The 22277-nt window shown below is 41.1% G+C and overlaps 1 protein-coding gene across 8 annotated transcripts in view; it reads right to left on the reverse strand.

The window, feature by feature from the left end:
* NCAM1 (neural cell adhesion molecule 1) overlaps positions 1–22277 on the reverse strand; it is a 457028-nt gene that overhangs the window by 30340 nt on the left and 404411 nt on the right. The window contains exon 17 of one of the 8 annotated variants that reach the window (XM_056544811.1): positions 11670–13587. The exons of the other annotated variants lie outside the window; for them this stretch is intronic. Within the exon in view, the coding sequence (XP_056400786.1) occupies positions 13508–13587 (80 nt within the window). The 3' untranslated portion in view covers positions 11670–13507. Of the gene's footprint in view, positions 1–11669; positions 13588–22277 lie in introns of those variants that run through there. 8 annotated transcript variants of the gene reach the window in all.

Genomic DNA, 22277 nt, shown 5'->3' on the forward strand with positions numbered 1-22277 from the left:
ACAGCATTTTTGGACATTTCTTTATTTTTTACGTTTACGCCGTTCACCCTACGGGATCATTAACATTATATTTTGATAGTTTGGACATTTACGCACGCGGTGATACCAAATGTGTTTATAAAAACAAAATTACGCTTTTTGGGGGGAAAACGGACAATTTTTATTTTTATTGGGGGAGGGGATTTTTACTTTTTATTTTTACATTTTTCTACTTTTTTTTTTTTAACACTTTTTATGTCCCCATAGGGGACTATCTATAGCAATCATTTGATTGCTAATACTGTTCAGTGCTATGCATAGAGCATAGAACTAATCAGAATAATCGGTGATCTTCTGCTCTGGTCTACTCGATCTCAGACCAGAGCAGGAGACGCCGGGAGATGGACGGAGGCAGGTGAGGGGACCTCCGTCCGCCATTACAGATGACCGGATCGCCGCGGCAGCACTGCGGGTGATCCAATCATCTATTTTAACATGCGCATTGCAGCAGATGCCATGATCTGTACTGATCAGGGCATCTGAGGGGTTAATGGCGGACATCTACGCAATCGCGGATGTCGGCTTTTACCGGCAAGTCCCGGCTGCTGATAGCAACCGGAACATGCTGTGTATGACGCGAGCACCGCTCCGATGCTCGCGGTCATACGCAGGACGTAAATGTACGTCCTGGTGCGCGAAGTACCACCAAACCAGGATGTACATTTACATCCGTGGTCATTAAGGGGTAAAGGTGAAACTGTGCGTTTTTCATGCAGGTTTTTACCCATGTGAAGTAGAGCATATTACAGCTTTAGGTCCGTACATCTAGTAGAAAATTGGCCCTTATGCTGCCTCTACATAGGGCAGACAACTGCCAAACCTGGTTTAACCCTTTAAAGACTGAGTCCTTTCTCACCTTAAGGACTGAGCCCTTTTTTGCAATTCTGACCACTGTCCCTTTATGCATTAATAACTCTGAGATGCTTTTACCGATTATTCTGATTCTGAGATAGTTTTTTTCGTGACATATTCTACTTTATTTTACTGGTAAATTTTCGTCGTTAATTGCATCCTTTCTTGGTGAAAAATCCCAAAATTTCATGAAAATTTGGCATTTTTCTAACTTTGAAACCAATTAAATTCCAAATGTTGGCATCATAAAATGGACAAATTTTTACTTTTAAGTAACATAAAAAGACAAAAATGGGCCGTTGATGACGCTGGTCCTGATGGAAAGAAAGTACTATAGACCCTTCTCAGTGTCTAAAACGTGGTTTATTAGCACAGAAAGCAACGCGTTTCTGGTCCGAACTGGACCCTTCGTCTGGCAACAGATGCACGTTGCCAGACGAAGGGTCCAGTTCGGACCAGAAATGCATTGCTTTCTGTGCTAATAAACCACGTTTTAGACACTGAGAAGGGTCTATAGTACTTTCTTTCCATCAGGACCAGCGCCATCAACTGCCCATTTTTGTCTTTTTATGTTACTTAATACTGCTGGGACATCGCTGTTGCTCCAGAGGACCGTGGCTGCAGACCTGAGATCTTATCTAAGGCTATCAAAGGTGTTGTGCTCTCAGCACAACGCAAATCGGTGAGTGCAACAATTTAACCTGTCTCCATCTCACCTTAAACATCCTTCACTAGGGGCGCATATCCCTATTTTTTCTTTGCCTTTTCTATATTTTTTCTTTTTGAAAACATTAGAGGGCTTCAAAGTATAGCAGCAATTTTCAAAATTTTCATAAAAATTGCAAAATCTGAAGGGACAGATGTTACAGAACTACAACTCCCAGCATGCCTGGGCAGTCTAGGCATGCTGAGAGTTGTAGTTTTGCAACATCTGGAGGGCTACCGTTTGGGCACCACTGTAATAGTGGTCTCCAAACTGTGACCCTCCAGATGTTGCAAATCTACAACTCCCAGCATGCCCAGACAGCCTTTGGCCACCGATGATCGGCGGCCTTCACCATATCATCTTTACATGTACCGGCCGCCATCTTCTCCCCCCTTTCTACCCGACATCCAGGGGTGTGCAGAGCGGGGGTTTCCATGGCAACCCCCGTCTTCAACTGCCATTGGTCAGTACTCAGTGCTGACTACTGGCAGGGGATAGGAGGAGGTTGCACTGCTGCAACCTCGCTCCTATCCCTTAGGATGAACGGGGCTGCCATCTCTATTTTCCGGGTGATCGGGTCACCAGAGACCCGATCAGCCCGGAATAGCAGAAAATCGCGTATCTGAATTGACATGCGATTTCCTGCGATCGCCGACATGGGGGGTCTCAGGACCTCCCTCGGCGATGTGCCCAGATGCCTGCTGAATGATTTCAGCAGGCATCCCGGTCCGGTCCCCGACCGGCTAGCGGCGGGGATCGGAATTCCCACGGGCATATCCATATGCCCTCAGTCCTTAAGAGGTTAAAGTTTTGGGAAAACTAACAATTATATATTTTTATGGTTACAGACTACACATAAGTGCTGCAGTGTCTAATCCTAGAGTCATGCAACTAGGACACTCCCTTTGCCACCTCTTTATGCTTAAATGGGCACTTTCAGATCTAAAAACTTTTGATATGTTGTAAAGCATACAAAATCTATAGGTCTTGCAATTGCTTTCATAAAAAATAATTTTTTTGTATTTCATACTGAAAAAGCCAGTCAAAGAACTGACAACCCCCATCCCCCCCCCCCCCCCCCCCCGGGATACGTCCTACTGTGTCCACTTGTCATAACCTGCGTCATGGACCCACTTCATGATTGACAGGTCTGCTGCTTGCATGCTCCTGTGGAGAGAAGGGGGGGGGGGGCAGAAGCACAGGCTCCCTCACTGTCTGCTGTGTGAAGAGAAGGGGGGGGGGGCTGCGCACTGCTGCCATGGCTGAGGAGGAGACAGAAGACTGAATGGAGGATTTATGTGTGTGGGGATATATGTGTGTGTGTGTGGATGTATGTGTGTATATATATATATATATATATATATATATGTGAATATATGAAGTGAATGTGTGTGGGTGTGTGTTACAGGGGGACTTCAGTCATATGCTTCCAGCTAGTTGCAAAACTACAACTCCCAACATGCCTGCACAGCCAAATGATGTGTGGGCATTCTGGGAGTTGTGGTTTTGCAACAAGTGGAGGAACACAGCCTGCAGCAACACTGCTGAAAATCAGTTTTACCAATCATATGCCTCCAGGTCATAGGATGTGTGGGCATGCTGGGAGCTGTAGTTTTGCAAAAGCTGTAGGCACACAGTGTGTGTGTGTGTGTAAAGCATAAAACCAGAAAGGAAAGGGTTACCGCTCCCTGAGAAGTGAGGGAGGGGGAGTGGTCATCACAGTGAGGACCCGCCCCTGCTGTAAATGAAAAGTTAATTCACTTTGCAATCACTCCAAGAAAATAAAGTGAATTCTAAGAGAAATATTGTGCATAGACACATAAAAATTATATGTACATGATCAGAATGAGATACTGAGAAACATATAACATTTTTATTTTTTGGGTGATCTGACAGGTATGCTTTAAGAGATGGAAGGTAGAAACATACGACTACAGAAGCAACTAATATATGTCAGGACACAAAAAAATACATATCAAATAATAAACTTACCAAGAGCAGGTGTTCTAATTGTTCTAATGTGGATATGAAAGCAGTATACACATTATCAAATATGTTCCCCTAAATAATGGATAAGTCATAACTAGCATGTGTAGCAGACAATCACTGGGACCCCAAATTCAGTGTTTGGCAATTTTCAGAAGCTCTAAAGAGAATGGCTTGAGTGCTGGGGAAAACTATACAATTCAAATAAGACTGTTAGGCCACCTCCAGTCTGGATAAAAGATGAGATATGGTTGGGAACAAAGGCATACAGATTCTGTATGGTATCCTGCACACCCATAAGTTGTTGAAGCTAGCTTACCATAAATACTCAACTGGTGATAGATCTGACAACTGAAACGGCCAAGGAAGTGTTAAAATCTGGCACAAGACATTCCTGGGATACACTTGCTATGTGTAGGTGAGCATTACAGATGAGCGAAGTTACAGTGATTTGATTTGTCGCGAACCCCGCCGCTCGGCGTTTGCTGACTTTAGCCTGCATAAATTAGTTCAGCTTTCAGGTGCTCCGGTGGGCTGGAGACTCTCTCCTAGGTCTATATCCACCTTTTCCAGCCCACCGGAGCACCTGAAAGCTGAACTAATTTATGCAGGCTAAAGTCATCAACTGCCGAACTGAGAAGTTCGCGACGAATCGAATTACTGTAACTTCGCTCATCTCTAGTGAGCATTATCCTGCTGAAAAATGGCAGATGAATGCCTTACTATACGAGGCAATACATTGATCGCATTATGAACTGCACATATTGCTGTGCTCTTAGTGTTATACGATGCTTCTCCAGATCATCACACCAGCAGCTGGGACAGTGTGCCCCACGACAGCAAAAGGCAGGATTGAAGCAGTCAACATGAGGCCTCCATAATGGAACCCGACCATTGTCAGATCCAAAACAGAACCTGGATTTGTGGCTGAAGATGACATGGTTTTGATCTATAGCAGTCCAGGTTTCTTGTTCATTAAAAGAGGCTGGCTGTAAAGGAACATATTAACATATTAAGGGGTGCCATTACAGCAATGTTTCTTCTGCTAAGTGCCTAAGAATGGTCCAGGCAGAGGTGTGTAATAAAGGTGCCATCTGTGTTTCCATTATGGACTAATAAACTGCGGGAACTGCTCATGCTTGACGGTGGACCAAACAACCCTTTCTACCAGTGGTCTGTCTGGGTCATCTGGAGCCTGTTTGACAACAACTGCTACCATCACCTCCTAAAATCATGGTCAGAATGGCCTAGATGGTCGGCAACAATTATTCTGCTTCTGTCAGTCCAATGATGTTAAGGTTGTAGTGCACACCATAAAAATATTTCTATCTCAGAGGAACCAAGTTATTTGGAGGACTTCATTGAAATATACCTGACGACAATTCGTAAGTTCATGGCTAGCTTTAGGTATGTGGGCATGTGAGTAACAAAATAGAAGTGGTCCCTTTGTATAGGCTCCAGCAGATGTAAGGTAAAGTGCTTGGAAATGTACATGCTCATGTCCATCATTGTGTACTACTTCAGCTGAAAAGGAAAAAGAAGGGAGCTTTTCTACATACATTCTTTTGTAACTGTAAATTTCAAGCAAGCTAGGATGTGGAAAATTCTATTCTATGGGACAACAGGGTTCTACAGGTAAATACTGAAGAAGTATTGTAGAATTCAGTGAATCATAACCACTAAAATAACTGATAAAAATCACACTCCCAATCTTTTTTTCTAGAATTTTATTAATAGGAAATTCTCCACCAGTGAAAGTAATTGTACAAGAGATACAAGTATATGGCTTTTGGCTTCGTTCTGTGTTTAAACATACATGCTCCATCCATTCCTTTAAAAAAATATCACTCACTATTAACAAATCCTTTCAGCAAGCAGAAGAATGGACAAGCCAAGATACAGAGAAGGAGAGAAAATGTTGAGGTGAACCTGGGAGCATTATAAGCAGTGCATGTTGTCACACAACTTTCAAATCTGCCTAAACTAAAAGTTGTTCTGAAGACCAGATCATTGAAAGATATGTATACATAACAAAGGTGACATTTTACATTGAAAAGCTAATACCCATTACTAATACACTTGGGTCTCTGATGATACAAACTCTCACAAGTATTATTATGCATGGTGCTACAACATTCCCTGAACATCCCTAAAGTTATTATATACAGGGAGCTTAAGATATCTGGTAACTTTTATTAAATTGTTACGGTTGTTGGTTTTGTTGACTATCCTCGATAAAGGTAAATAATAACAGCAGTACTACAAAAAGGCTGGTGCGAAAAAGGTAGGGTCCCCTTATGATAACAGAAGAGTAGCTGCCAGTAACTTTTTTACCTTGGCATTATACTGGTGCCATTATGTCATTCTGTGCCCACTTAATACCTAAAATAAACATTAAGTTGTATATTCCTTGAATACACTCATGGTTATTGACTAAGAAGTTGTAGTGTTTTAGATTAAAGGGGTTCTCCGGTGCTTACACATCTTTTCCCCAATCCACGCGGCACCCCGTTTGTAATCAGTCCCCGGAGCATGTTCGCTCCGGGTCTGATTACCGGAGACCACAGGGCGGGCGGCGCGTGACGTCACGCCTCCGCCCCTCAATGCAAGCCTACGGGAGGGGGCGTCATAGCTGTCACGCCCCCTCCCGTAGGCTTGCATTGAGGGGCGGAGCGTGACGTCACACAGGGGCGGAGGCGTGACGTCACACGCCACCCGCCCTGTGGTAGCCAGTAATCAGACCCGGAGCGAACACGCTCCGGGGACTGATTACAAACGGGGTGCCGCGTGCAAGATCAAGGGGGTCCCCAGCGGCGGGATTCCCGCGATCAGGCATCTTATCCCCTATCCTTTGGATAGGGGAAAAGATGTGTACGCACCGGAGAACCCCTTTAAGGTGTATGAGGATTAGGAAAATTTGTGTCTAGGGAACGTAGAAGCACAGTATTTTTTTATTTTCTTTTGCAGATCTGTTCATTTTTAATTTATATGGAATTTTACTTAAATGTAATTATCCTGGAATAGTTAAAAGGGTTTATCCCAATATTCTATTTTCACCAGTTAGAGGATACTTAGTTGCTTGGTGGTGGCCCAACCACTGACAACTCACCGATCATGAGAAGAGAGGTCAAATGTCCCCGAGTAACTAGAACTTACTATGTAGAAGCACATTTTATGTACCCAGACTAGTAAAATCTGACAGGACATTGTGGGTATAAAGGAACATACAGTAAAAAAGATATCATGATCATTACTATAGGACATGATCATTACTATAGGACATAATACTTTAAGTCCCTCCATTACCATAGCATATTGGAACACGTGAGTTAAACCAATATTGATTAAACTGTAGCTAGGACAATAACAAAATGGCTGCCTTGATAGTAAAGGGCTGTAAACCCATGATTTATATAACTCTTCTTTCGATACTTTCACATAAATGCCTTGACATTTTTATTGCAATATTTAATACAGAAGCCAACTAACAAAGTTTTCAAATGAGGACATTATTGACAGATGATCAACATAATAATACAATAGCATCTCAGAAAGTTTACAAAACAATGCTTTACCGTATTTCTGTAATTGTTGCTTTTTATTTTTCCATAAGTCTATTACCCTTAGAAAGGTGTGTACAAAAAATAAAGTTCAATGGGAGTATGATAGTTGGCACACTGTGGGGCTGGAGTACGTAATGTGCTTAGTATAGGCTAAAATCTGACATAATTAAATAGTGTTTTTAATTCATGAGCTACAAGTAAAGGTATAAGTCTATTACATGAGACAAGTGTTATCAAGATACTTTGTAGGAGTAGACTAGGAACCAGCAACACTTGTGAGTCATCAGGCACTAATGGTACATTATTCAAGAATAGTCAGCTTATCATGGCTTTAAGATTGCGCTGGTTCCGAATAAATTTTCAGTTTATACACTACATACTGACTTCCTTTACAACACATACATTGGCCCTGATTTACTAAGAGTGGAGTGTAGGTTTCTTTGTGGATTTTAATTCCCTACAATTTATTTTCCACGGTATTTACTAAGGTTTCCCTACATTTTCCACTTTCCCTACACTTTGCTTTTTTTTTTTTTTTACACATGCTCTGATCTGTAGTGTTTTCCTCAGCTAAAATCCACCACATTTTATGTGGAAACCTTTAGTAAATATGTTGTTTTTTTGTGAAAATGTCGGGGACATGCCCCTTTTCGGAGACCACGTCCCTTTTCCCAGAGGCCACGCCCCCTTTTCGGGTTTTCTTAGCAAAATGGAGAGTCGGGTTTTTTCAATTCTGGTGCAAATTCCGGCGCACAATCTGGCGCAGACAGAATTTCTGGCGCAATGCGACAGAATCTGGCGCACAACCCAACAAAACATGTCGGGTTTGTAATAGCAAATGAGGGCCATTATGTAAAGTAAATTGTGCAGTGCCACAATTAAAATGTTCTTCTATTTGCTGTAGAAAAAAAAATAAAAATATGTATATATATATATATATATATATATACACATACAGCCATGGCAGTAAATGTTGGCACCCTTGAAATTTTTCAAGAAAGTTAAGTATTTCTCACAGAAAAGGATTGTAGTAACACATGTTTTGCTATACACATGTTTATTCCCTTTGTGTGTATTGGAACTAAACCAAAAAAAGGGAGGAAAAAATAACTGAAATCAGTCGCTTCCTATAACCATCAATAAGCTTCTTACACCTCTCAGCTGCAATGTTGGACCACTCTTCCTTTGGAAACTGCTCCAGGTCTCTCTTATTGGAAGGGCATCTTTTCCCAACAGCAATTTTAAGATCTCTCCAAAGGTCTTCAATAGGATTTAGACCTGGACTCATTGAAGGTCACTTCAGAACTCTCCAGCGCTTTGTTACCATCCATTTCTCGTTGCTTTTTGATGTATGTTTGGGGTCATTGTCCTGCTGGACGACTCAAGATCTCGGACACAAACCCAGCTTTCTGACACTGGGCTGTACAGTGCAACCCAAAATCCATTGGTAATCCTCAGATTTCATGATGCCTTGAACACATTCTAGGCACCCAGTGCCAGAGGCAGCAAAACAACCCCAAAACATCATTGAAGCTCGATCATATTTCACTGTAGGTACTGTGTTCTTTTCTTTGTAGGCCTCATTTTGTTTTCAGTAAACAGTAGAATGTTGTGCTTTATCAAAAAGCTCTATCTTGGTCTCAGCTGTCCACAAGACGTTTTCTCAGAAGGATTTTGGTTACTCAAGTTCATTTTGTCAAAATGTAGTCTTGCTTTTTTATGTGTCTGTGTCAGCAGTGGGGTCCTCCTGGGTCTCCTGACATAGCATTTCATTTCATTTAAATGTCGACAGATAGTTTGCGCTGACACCGATGCTCCCTGAGCCGGCAAGACAGGTTGAATGTCTTGGGAACTTGTTTGGAGCTGCTTAGCCACCATCTGGACTATCCTGCTTTAACACCTTTCATCAATATTTCTCTTATGTCCACGCCCAGGGAGATTAGCTACAGCACCATGGGTTGCAAACTTCTTGTTAATGTTGCGCAATGTGGACAAAGGCAAATCTAGATCTCTGGAGATTGACTTGTAACTTTGAGATTGTTGATATTTTTTTCACAATTTTGGTTCTCAAGTCCTCACACAGTGTGGCACACAGACACACAATGCAAAGAGTAAGTGAAATTCTCTCCTTTTTATCTGCTTTCAGGTGTGATTTTTATATTGCCCACACCTGTTACTTGCCCCAGGTGAGTTTAAAGGAGCATCACATGCTTGAAACAATCTTATTTTTCCACAATTTTGAAAGGGTGCCAATAATTTTGTCCAGCCCATTTTTGGAGTTTGATGTGACATTATGTCCAATTAGCTTTTTTTCCACGCTTTTTGGTTTAGTTCCAATACACACAAAGGGAATAAACATGTGTATAGCAAAACATGTGTTACTGCAATCCTTTTGTGAGAAATACTTCATTTTCTAGAAAATTTTCAGGGGTGCCAACATTTACGGCCATGACTGCATATTTATTCGATCATGTTAACAGTGGCTGAATTCCTACAATAGCAAAGGAATTATACCAATAAAGGAGTTATATGAGTTTAAAAAATAAAGTCTGTTTTGATTCCCAGATACAGTGCTACTTTATCCAGGCTGTGTCTTACTGAAATTGATCTTTATTCCAGTCAGTGAGCCAGATCTGCAATACCAAGCACTGCCCATAGACAATGGTGTTGTTGTTTCTGGAAAAAAAATGTTTCCTTTATGTACAAGAAATACATACCAAGCCTTTATTTTCTACATTGTTAGCACACAAGGAAGGTTATTGCCGTCCCTTTTGTCTTAAAATAATTGTTGCGACTGATTTGCAACTCTATACTTGTTGTGATTTTGGCTTAAAGGGGTACTCCGGTGAAAACCTTTTTTCTTTTAAATCAACTGGTGGTAAAAAGTTAAACATATTTGCAAATTACTTCTATTAAAAAAATATTAATCCTTCCTGTACTTATTAGCTGCTGAATACTACAGAGGAAATTCTTTTCTTTTTGGAATGCTCTCTGATGACATCATGACCACAGTTCTCTCTGCTGACGTTATAATAATAATAATAATAACGCTTTATTTATTGTTGTCCTTAGTGGGATTTGAACCCAAGTCCCCAGCACTGCAAGGTGCCCATAGCATACATCTGCTATGCATGGTTGCTAAAATGGACAGAGATGTCAGCAGAGAGCACTGTGTTCGTGATGTCATCAGTGTTCCAAAAAGAAAGGAATTTCCTCTGTAGCATTCAGCAGCTAATAAGTACTGGAAGGATTAAGATTTTTTAATAGAAGTAATTTACAAATATGTTTAACTTTCTGCCACCAGTTGATTTAAAAGAAAAAAGGTTTTCACCGGAGTACCCCTTTAACTTCTCTATAGGATGAAACAAAAAGCCCCATGACTCAAATTTCACAACCATGGCATTGTTTCCATTCCCCTTTTGCATAAGGGTTGTTCACATGGCCGTCTCTCTCTGTTATGTCATGCCCGTTCTTCAAACTGTTCAGGTCTTTTGCAAACGGTTTGCAAACGGTTGTAAATGGATCCCATTGATGTCAATGGGATTGCTTTACAATCCTTTGTCATCCATTTGGTTTCTATTCCGTTTTTTTGACGGGAAAAAATATGGTGCATGCAGAATTTTTCCCCATCAAAAAAAAAAAAAAACAGAAGAAAAGCAGATATCATAAATTTTACATTGAAGTCTATGGGAAATGAATGAGCCTTTAATGTTGTCCGTTTGCATCCATTTTTCCAATACGTTTTTGATTCGTTATTTCTTCTGCGCATGCTCAGGAGAGATGTGAGCAAACAGGAGGTATCCAGGCAAAAATAAAAACAGACACAAACAGACTATAAAGGATACAGGCGGATAAAAAACTGATGCAAAAGATGCCACTTAAATGGCATCCCTTTGCTTCAGGTTACATCCTTTTGAATCCGTTTGTTTGTATGATCTCTTTAGCAGCAATAACAGGAGAATAGTGGGACAGGAGAAAACGACCATGTGAACCTAGCCTAGACTGCACACAGTACAAGATGATGTCTTGTTCAAGCCGTGAGTACTATGTGTTCAAGCAGTATGTGTAAAATGGCATTCAAATGGTTTTTACATTTCCGAAGAAATATCTCTACAACTCAGAAAGAAAACATGGCATTTTCTAAATAATTCTACCATATATTGGCCAGTCATATCATTTTGGTGTGCGCTTTGCTTCTGTATTTTTGTAGAATTGCACTAAAATTCAAATATTACGTAACAGTTTTGGTAAACATTTAAAGCGTTACTATGATTTTATAGAGACATGTTTTTTTGTTTTTCAATTTTTATTGACAGCATATACAAAAAATCCAATACATGCAAAAAGATCTAGTTTTACTGGAATTAAAGGGGTTATCCAGGAATATAAAAACAGAGCTAATTTATTTCAAAAACAGCTCTCCATCTGTCTCCAGGTTGGGTGTGGTTCTGCAGCTCAGTTCCATTGAAGTGAATGGAGCCAAGTTGTAATACCACACCCAACCTGGAGACAGAAGGGGAGCGGTTTTTGAAAGACATTATCCATTTTTTCTGTTCCTGGATAACCCCTTTAATCAAGTCAAAGTGGTCATCCAGTAAGTGAGACTTGTTTTATAAGGGGCATGTTTTGATTGGATAGGGTAAGGATGTTCAGGCAACAGCAATCACTAGAACAAGCCAGCATAGTGCTCTTTCGGTCTTACTGCAGGACACAGATTTTATGGTAAATCTATGGAGTCTGAGACAGAGAAAGAACGCTCAGCTGAGTGCTTCTGCTGACTTGTTATAGCACTCAGTGGGGTCTAAACAACAAGACCATGATCGATCAAAACTTTTAACATGTCTCTATGACATGTCAAAAGTTTTTGAAATGACAGTAATGCTTTAACTATTTATTTTATTTGACTACACAGACTGAATGAAATGCACATACTTATGCATTTAAAATGGTTGTTCAGGATTAGATAGGGTCTGCTTCTCCTTTTTTATAGAAATAGTGCCAAACTCGTCTACGGCCTATGTCTTCTATTAAAAGGGGTACTCCGGTGCTAAACAATTTAACCCTTATATTTATCAACAGGATAGGGGAAAAGAGCATGATCGCAGGGGGGCTGACGTCTACGTAATCTCTTTCCCGGGACCCCGACTCTCCCCATGCAGGAACCGATCCATATATAGAGTTGTGTCGATCATTGTGCGAAGATCTGGTCGGCAAACCCCCTTCATGAATCTCTATGGAAGAGCCGGAGATACATGAGCGCTGTATCTCGGCTCTCCCATAGAGATGCATGGAAGGGGAGTGTAAACCACCTATTCGCATTTTGCATGCATTGATGGGGTGCCTACTCCGTGCGTGAGAAGAGCCAGGGTGCCTGGCAGGAGAACTCAATAGTTGGACCCCCTGAGATCATACACTTGTTCCCCCTGTGGATAGGGGAGAAGTTGTTCAGTACTGGAGTACCCCTTTAAGCTCAGCTCTATTGTCTTTAACAGGAGTAGTACTGTTTCTGGAAAAAAGGCAGACTTTTTTTTAAATCCTGGTCAATCCTTTTATTTTTTTTTAAATCAGATATTTTTTATTAAAGGTTTTTTCAAACAGTTCAAAACAACAAACAATAAACCCACCCACCCCACAAATAAACAACCGTCTCTTCCCCTGTGCAGCACAGTGGTCAATTCTTTTAAAGTCTCCGTGAGTAGATTATGGGGGAGATTTATCAAAATCTGTGCAGAGAAAATTGCCCATTACAACTGATCAGATTGCTTCCACTATTTTTCAGAGGCATTTTTTAAAATGAAAGAAACAATCTGATTGGTTGCTACAGGCAACTGGTCAACTTTACCTCTGCTTAGGTTTTGATGAATGTCCCCTATATGTTTTATAACTGTTAGGCTGCTTGTTTAGTCAAGGACAGTTTATGGTATTGGGAATTACATTCATGTAAAATACCATAAAAACATGGATGCACTATTTGATTTGCTCCCACACTGACATGTTCCTCATTTGCTTCTACAAAAGAAAATAAATAAAATAAACTGAGGTGACCTCATTTAAGGTGTAATATATATACAATAAGGTTACCCCAATTTCCCTTAACCATTTTCTACCTTGATATCACTTGCCTCATTATTCAATAAGACATCTCCAGCGAATGATACATAACCTACTAAGGCCACCTTCCATTAAAAGATGACTACATTTTGATGGAGGAGATGAATTAGAAATGAGTTTATTCCAAAAATTCCCTAAACTTAAAAATAAATGTAGAAAATGAAACCTTAGATACATGACATGGGGTTTTTTGAAAGGCTGCTTCTCTCTAGTCAAGAGAAACGTCTAATAGAGCAAAGTAAAAAGTAGTTTAAGAGAAAAGTACAGTCACAAATAAGGCGAGCAAAGCTGCGGAAGTGGATGATACAGTATAGTTCCCGATATTGGTTGCTGATGCAATGATTCCAAGGAAAGAGGTTGTTGGCGAGAATAATTGGTGCATGTAGAAGAATGGATGTCCAGGGGTGGTTGAAGTGACATATAACAGACAAGGGAGAATTTGGGGACAGAGGAAGGAGGTGGGAGAAATCATAGGAAAAAAAGGAAGGAAAAAGAAAGAGAAAACAGATAAGAAAATGAACAGGTCACAAATACAGAGAAAAAATGTAGCAAAGATCAGCATAGCCAAACAAGAAAAGAAAAAAAGATGGCGGCTGTTAAAGGAATTGCATAATTACTGAGGCAAGCCAAAAAGCAAAAGCTGTTAGCAGCAAATTAGTGCTCACACAGGAAATAAGCGCAAGACACCAGAGCAAGAGACAAGAATAATAATAAAAAAATGCTCACAAGGAAAAATGTGAGCAACAACCCCAAAGGACAATTCTGCTTAACAATAATAGTCAGAAAAGATCAGTGTCTAGAACATTTCTGTCCATGAATACAAATGTAAGTCTTTGAATCTCAATGTTTTATATATGTTGTCTCTTGGAAACAGTCCATTAAAAAAAATTAAGTCATCCCAGCAATCAGCTATGGTCAACCATGTTTTTTAGGTAATGCTGAGGATATCTAGTAATACATGGTGGCCACTCTGGCACACAGATGGAAGTGACCAAACCCCCTTTCTCATATACTTATGTCCCTTATATATTACCAAATGTTATGCAGATTCACAGTTATCTCAATTCAACAGATAATGGAAACTTTTGAAAACTGACAAATAGTTTGCAAATTCAATTTAAATAGGTTCCCCCAGCTTTTTGAAGACGTATGCATTATTGAGGAGAGCTGCATTAAATTCCATCTCTCCACATTTTTCTCCATTTGGATAATTGTTGTTTTTTACTGTAGTTCTGTCATTTAACTTCTACAGGCAAGTAGGCTGAAATATGTTATCAATCCTACCCAGCTAGTAGAGTAAATACAAAACAATACCACATTTTAGATGTTTTGAAAAGCCATCAAGAGCTAACAAGACAATTGATGAATGTAAAACTGCTACCAACAAATGAAAAAGGGATGTTTTCGGAGATAGCATTGTATCTGTATATGGCTCTTTTTTACTGCTATTTTTAGTATTCTTTATAAGTTCAGCAGTGGTTACAATGTTCATTTTAAAGAATCCATGTTAACTTTATTTAAAGTGGTCCTCCACCAATACACAAATGTGGGTCCCATTCATGCCACTGTACTTATCAGAGGTGTAGATAGTCTTCAAACCCGCTTCTAGTGTAGTTAAGATTTCATTTGCATATTGCAAGATTGTGCTGTATCTGGGGATGGCTTAACGGATTGGGGTAATAAATACATTGTTTTACTTAAAGGACAACTGTAGTGGAACACTTTTATATATGCCTGTGCCCGGGCCTCAAACATAAACAAAATATACTCATACATACCTTCCTACGAGCCCCCTTGGTCCGTCACAGGCCTCACCGTCCGGCAGTGCTGATATCATTCCACTTCCTGGGGACGGGGACGCCGCAGAGCCGTCGGCGTATCACCGGCCGTAGCGATATCCCGCCCCGGACGGTGATAGGCTTGGCCCACTGTCATGTAAGAAGCCGGCCAGAGCTCCTTACATGACAGTGGGCTCAGCCTATCACCGACCGGGGCGGGACATCGCTACGGCCGGTGATACGCCGACAGCTCTGCGGCGTCCCCAGGATGTGGAATGATGTCAGCACTGCCAAACCGTGAGGCCTGTGACGGACCAACGGGGGCTCGTAGGAAGGTATGTATGAGTATATTTTGTTTATTTTTGAGGCCCGGGCATGGGGCATATATAAAAGTGTTCCACTACAGTTGTCCTTTAAGATCACTAACCAGCTGTATATTAAGCTTCGTGAGGGTCATGCGTGCCGTATTTTGCTGTGTATTTGCTGAGGCATACTTTCCTACCCATTGAAGTTAAGGCGTAGAAAATCAGCTGCATATTTTGCTACCCATTGACTTTAACAGGTAGGCACCTGCGGGGCCACTCCCACTTCCTCCCCTCGCACACGGCAGTGAACTGAGCTGCCGAAGACAACATAAATAAGGTATTCAAATGGGGTTTTGAAAGAAAAAAATAAGTACAGGGATTAAGTGAATCAGAGTCACGGACAGATGGGGAGGGGGATTAAGGAGAGTGTAGATAATGATAGGTACTCTTTAAGCTAAATAAAAGCCCCTGTTAATATTTTTTTCTGTTCATTGTGAACAGAGAGAGGTTTTCACTTCAGGAACCTCATCTTTTAGCGAGAGTAGATTTTGACTCCACTTAATACACTACATCACACCCGTCAATGATTTTTCTGAAACGTGTGTTATGCCTAAATTCTCCTGTAGTGGAGCTGCAGGGGAACTGAATGTGTACTTCCAAGTTCCTCTAAAGATTACAGCTGATCTCTGGGAGTCTCAGCTGTGTGACCTATAGTAAGGAGACCCTTCTAACCTTAAAACATTGGGCAACCCCTTTAAAGAGGTACTCTGTTGAAAACATCTTATCCCCTATCCAAAGGATCTCCAGGCCGGCAGTGGCGGGTTGCAGCTTCCGGGTTTGTGATGTTATGCCACGCCCCCTCCATTTATGTCTAGTGCATAGCCGTTACACCTCCTTTCACAGACATGAATGGAGGGGGCGTGGTGGCTGGCATCACCAATCATCGGGCAGGAAGCGGAGTTCGCTCCGTGCACCAAATGACAGGGGTGCAGTGTCGGAGATTGTGGGAGTCCCCAGCGGCGAGACACCCACGCTCTAACATCTTATCCGCTATCCTTTGGAGCGGAGTACCCATTTAACCCCTGAAGGACCAAGCCCATTTTCCCCTTAAGGACCAGAGCATTTTTTGCAAATCTGACCACTGTCACTTTAAGCATTAATTAACTCTGGGATGCTTTTACTTATGAATTTGATTACGAGAATGTTTTTTCGGGACTATTTCTACTTTATGTTAGTGGTAAATTTTCAGCGATACTTGCATCATTTCTTGGTGAAAAATTTCAAAATGTCATGAAAAATTAGAAAATTTAGCATTTTTATAAATTTGAAGCTTTCTGCTTGTAAGGAAAATGGACATTCCAAATACATTATATATTGATTCACATATACAATATGTCTACTGTTTGAAATACCCCATTATAAAAATTGCACCCCCTTAAAGTATTAAAAATGACATTCAGAAAGTTTGTTAACCCTTTAGGTGTTTCACAGGAATAGCAGCAAAGTGGAGTAGATAATTCAAAATCTTCATTTTTTACACTAACATGTTCTTTTTTTTTTCATTTTTTACAAATGGTTAAAGGAGAAAAAGCCAAAATGTGTAATCTAAATTTTCTTGAGTAAGGAAATACCTCATGGATGTAAAGTGCTCTGCAAGCAAATTAAAGGGCTCAGAAGGGAAGGAGCGACAATGGCATTTTGGAGAGCGAATTTTGCTGAAATGGTTTTGGGGAGGCATGTCGCATTTATGAAGCCCCCATGGTGCCAGAACAGCAAAAAAAAAATAAAAAAAAAAGGCACACTATTTGGGAAACTACAACACTCAAGGAATGTAACAAGGAGTATAGTGAGCCTTAACACACTACAGATGATTGACAAACTTTTGTTAAAGTGGGACGTGAAAATGAAAAATTTGATTTTTTTTCACTAAAATGCTCGTGTTACCCCAATTTTTTTTATTTTTACAAGGGGGAATAGGAGAAAATGTCCCCCAAAATTTGTAACCCCATTTGTGTCAACCAAGGAAATACCTCATATGTGGATGTTAAGTGCTCTGCGGGCGCACTACAGGGCTCAGAAGAGAAGGAGCACCATGGGGCTTTTGAAGAGAGAATTTGGCTGGAATAGAAGTTTGGGGCCATGTGCGTTCACAAAGTCCCCGTGCTACCAGAACCGTGGACCCCTCCACATGTGACCCTATTTTGGAAACTACACCCCTCACAGAATGTAACAAGGGTGCCCCCCCTTGTTACATTCTGTGAGGGGTGTAGTTTAAACCCCACTGGCATTTGACAGATCTTTGGAACAGTGGGGGGGTGCAGATGAAAAATTACATTTTGAATTTTCATGGACCACTGTTCAAAAAATCTGTCAGACATCTGTAGGGTGTAAATGCTCACTGCACGCCTTATAACATTCCGTCAGGGGTGTAGTTTTCCAAATGGGGTCACATGTGAGGGGGGGGGGGGTTTCCATTGTTCTAGCAGCATGGGGGCTTTGTAATTCTCTCTCCAAAAAGCTAACTTTGCTTCTTCCCTTCTGTGGTTCACCCGCAGAGCCCTTAACATCCACATATGGGGTATTTCCTTACTTAGAAGAAATGGTGTTACAAATTTTAGGGGGCTTTTTTCCTATTACTCCTTGAGGAAAATAAAAATTTGGGGTAACACCAGCATTTTAGTGAAAAAAAAAATCTCATTTTCACATCCAACTTTAAGAAAAATTTGTCAAACACCTGTGGGGTGTTAAGGCTCACTATACCCCTTGTTACGTTCTGTGAGGGGTGTAGTTTTCAAAATGGGGTCACATGTGGGTGTTTTTTTTTTCAAGTTAATGTCAGAACTGCTGTAACTATAAAGCACCCCAGTGCATTTCACCAATTTAGACCTCAAATGTACATGGTGTGCTCTCACTTCTGAGCCATGTTGTGTGCCCGCAGAGCACTTTACGTCCACATATAGGGTATTGCGTTACAAATTTTGGGGGTCTTTTTTTCCTTTTACGTCTTATGAAAATTTAAAGTATAGGGCAACACCAGCATGTTAGTGTAAAAATTTTTAAAAATTTACATTAACATGCTGGTGTAGACCCCAACCCCAAGGAGAAAAAGTCCCCCAAAATTTGTAACGCAATATTTCCCGAATAGGGAAATACCCCATATGTGGCCCTAAACTGTTTCCTTGAAATATGACTGGTCTCCAAAGTGAGAGAGCTCCATGTGCATTTGAGGCCTAAATTAGGGATTTGCATAGGGACGGACCAGGATGCAAGCATTACACTTGCCTCGCCACCAAAATATCCTACGGCAGTGTTACCCAAACAGGGTGTTTCCAGCTGTTGCAAAACTCCCAGCATGCCTGGACAGTCAGTGCCCGTGCCACCAGGTCTCCAAAGTGAGAGAGCTCCATGCGCATTTGAGGCCTAAATTAGGGATTTGCATAGGGACGGACCCGGATGCAAGCATTACACTTGCCTCGCCACCAAAATATCCTACAGCAGTGTTTCCCAAACAGGATGTTTCCAGTTGTTGCAAAACTCACAGCATGCCTGGACAGTCAGTGCCCGTGCCACCTTACTCCTGCTGGGCAAGTATGATTTATGCTGTCTCGGACAGCATCAATCACCCTTTTTTTTCCAGGGTCACCGGAAACTTGGAATTGCCACAAATCGCCGGACTGAATTGCCTGGCGATTTGTTTTGATTGTTTTCAAATAGTTTTTATTGAAAAAATGTTTAAGTTATTACAAAGAGAAGTATAACAAACAAAGCATTACATATACATATGAATCTGCACTTATCTATGTAATGTCCACAATGTTAACTTATTAAGCAAAGTCATTCTCAAACTGTATACAGAATTGCTTTTCCCACAAATATCTACTATATGTAGCATTCAGACTTTCTAGAGTAACACCTGTGGAGCATCACCCTGGCTCACTCTGACTCACCCTCAACTACCCTGATTCGCCATATCAATAGATATAGTCCTGATCCATATTCTATTGATTAACATTTATATCATTTATAACATTCTTGGTTTCCTTCCTACATACAACCTATTTACCGGTGGTGAACGGAAACACCAAGGGTGTACAGGTATGCCCTAAGTCCCAGGACGCGAGGGCGAACCTGTACGCCTTTGGTCCTGGTGGGGTTAAGCTTTGGTTTCAAAGAATATGGCTTTAGCAGAAGGGAAAGTTGATATTTATAAACATCTTAACCATGAATATGTATTATGTTGTCCTTATGGGCACAAACACCATTCACTGGAAGATACAATTTGCTGCTTCGGTCCCTGAGAATTTAACTTTAATAAAGTATATATGAGGAAGTTAAACCATGAGAAACTCTTCATATTAATTCAACAGAATAAAAAAAAAAATCCCCGCTTATATCAGTTTGTAAGACAGAAAATATGTAAGACTTCAGCTACAAAGTAATTGCAGAAAAGCCTTGCTTAACATTTACTGCTGCCTGTTTTGCAGCAAACAATGGATATTCTTTTTTAATTCTGGTAATGTGAATAGCACTATTGCTGCTCTGGTTTATTCATCTCCATGATGCAAGCAAAATGTATATAGAAGGTATTCATAGTAGGAAATTCATGAAAGCTGTTTCCAAAAAGAGAACAAGAGAATGAACAGGTCATTCAGTAATTTCTTCTTCACTCAAGATTCCACAAATAGGCTAGAAACACCTGCCAAGGTGAGCCATCAAAAACCAGCCTAGTCAATAAAAGGTTAGGCCTTCACTACTTATGTTCACCTTTTCCAGCCCTGGTCCCTGAGGTCGCTGCATCTATACAGTGTGATGCAAACCACATAGTTCAGTAGAAGTGATTTAATCGAGTTAAAATCAGTGTTGTACACCTAACTCTTAATTATGGTTACAAAATGTGGCTATCCAGATAACAGAACATTATACTACAAGTCATACAGCAGGAGTCTTCTATCAAGTAACAATAAGACGCAAAATGATTTGTTCATTAGGATTTACTTTTACTTTATTCAGTTGGGGTCCAAAGACAAATCTCACATTCTTACCTAACGGGAAGAGTCCCAAACAGCTGTCCTAAAATCATCCATTCCAAATCCATCAGGCATTGGCTATGCATACACGACCATCCATTTGGTACATGTATGGCTACTTTAGCTTAGACACAATACTACATGCCAGATTTTTTTTTCTTGATCACTGAAAAGGGTATGGAAGTTCCCAAATGAAAGACACATTTTCATCAAGGTAATCCCACTGTTCTAATTTTAAACAATCTTGCTCTGTTGTTCTAGGCACTAGAGAATACTGCCAAAAAAAAACACTAAGAAATCTACACAAGCTTTTCCATAAAGTTGTATGGATGATAATAATTCAATCCTACCTGGTAAGGCTATGTATTGGTTTTCAGGCACGTGCACACATAGACTTAAAAGGGGGCTGGAGCCCCTACCCTTTTCTGCACCTGTCCTTTAATGCTATGTTGACAGAAATATTATTGCATTTTGCCACAATTTGTGTATTATCTCTGTACTGTCACTTCACTGTGTATTATTCCTGTACTGTGACATCACTGTGTATTATTCCTGTACTATGACATCACTGTGTGTATTATGCCTATACTGTGACATCACTGTGTATTATTCCCGTACTGTGACATCACTGTGTGTATTATCCTTGTACAGTGACATCACTGTGTGTGTATTATGCCTATACTGTGACATCACTGTGTATTATCCCTGTACTGTGACATCACTGTGTGTATTATGCCTATACTGTGACATCACTGTGTATTATCCCTGTACTGTGACATCACTGTGTGTATTATGCCTATACTGTGACATCACTGTGCATTATCCCTGTGATGTGACAATCCTACACAATAGGCAGCACATTGAACACATTTTATAAGTGGTCAGAAACTTGTAAATAACTCATGAAAGAATAAAGTTACATCAAAACCAAGCACATTATTGTTTTTCTTGTGAAATTCCCAATAGGTTTGATGTCACATGACCCTCTTCCTATTGAAAAAACAAAAGTTGAAGTCAAAATGGCCGACTTCAAAATGGCCACCATGGTCACCACCCATCTTGAAAAGTTTCCCCCCTCACATAAACTAATGTGCCACAAACAGGAAGTTAATATCACCAACCATTCCCATTTTATTAAAGGAGATCTCCACCATAAAAATTGTCACCCATAGTGCCGGCAGTAAAAAAATAAAGATGTACATACCTTCCTCCGCTCCCCCGGGGCCTCCGGTAACCGGCTCTGGTCTCCGCCGCAATCCACTTCCTGGTTTCCGGTGGTCGGATGAATCAGCCAATCATCAGCCGCAGTGCAGACCGACTCGGCCGGCGATAGGCTGAGTGGCAGTGTGAAAACACTTCAGGACACAAAATTCTTCACTACACCGGCATCTGCGGCCAGGGCCGAAAACGTCACACTGCCGCTCAGCCTATCACCGGCCAAGTCGGACTGCGCTGCGGCTGGTGATTGGCTGATTCATCCGACCACCGGCAACCAGGAAGTGGATTGCGGCGGAGACCGGAGACGGTTACCGGAAGCTCCGGGGGAGCGGAGGAAGATATGTACATCTTTATTTTTTTTACTGCCGGCACTCCTTCCACCATTATTTCTATGGTGAAATGTCATCCAAACCCTTTTCTGCCTCCCTGTTCTGGCATCTCCTTCTCGGCTGCTGTCCCTCCTCCTACAGCCTCCACCTTCCGAGATGGAGATCACATGACTCAACTGCTGAGATGACCACCTTACTCTCCATCTGCGAGGGAGAGTGGGAGACTTCTTCTGCCTAGCAACACCTGTGAAGCAGCGCATTAGGTCCCTTACGTTCCCGGCACTGATGGCTGCCCTGGAGAGCAGAGGAGGGAGATGAGCGGCTGCAGAAACTCGGGTGAGCCGCGGCAGTCACACTGTCCGG

Source organism: Hyla sarda, chromosome 10 (assembly GCF_029499605.1).
Source record: "Hyla sarda isolate aHylSar1 chromosome 10, aHylSar1.hap1, whole genome shotgun sequence".
Classification (NCBI taxonomy): domain Eukaryota; kingdom Metazoa; phylum Chordata; class Amphibia; order Anura; family Hylidae; genus Hyla; species Hyla sarda.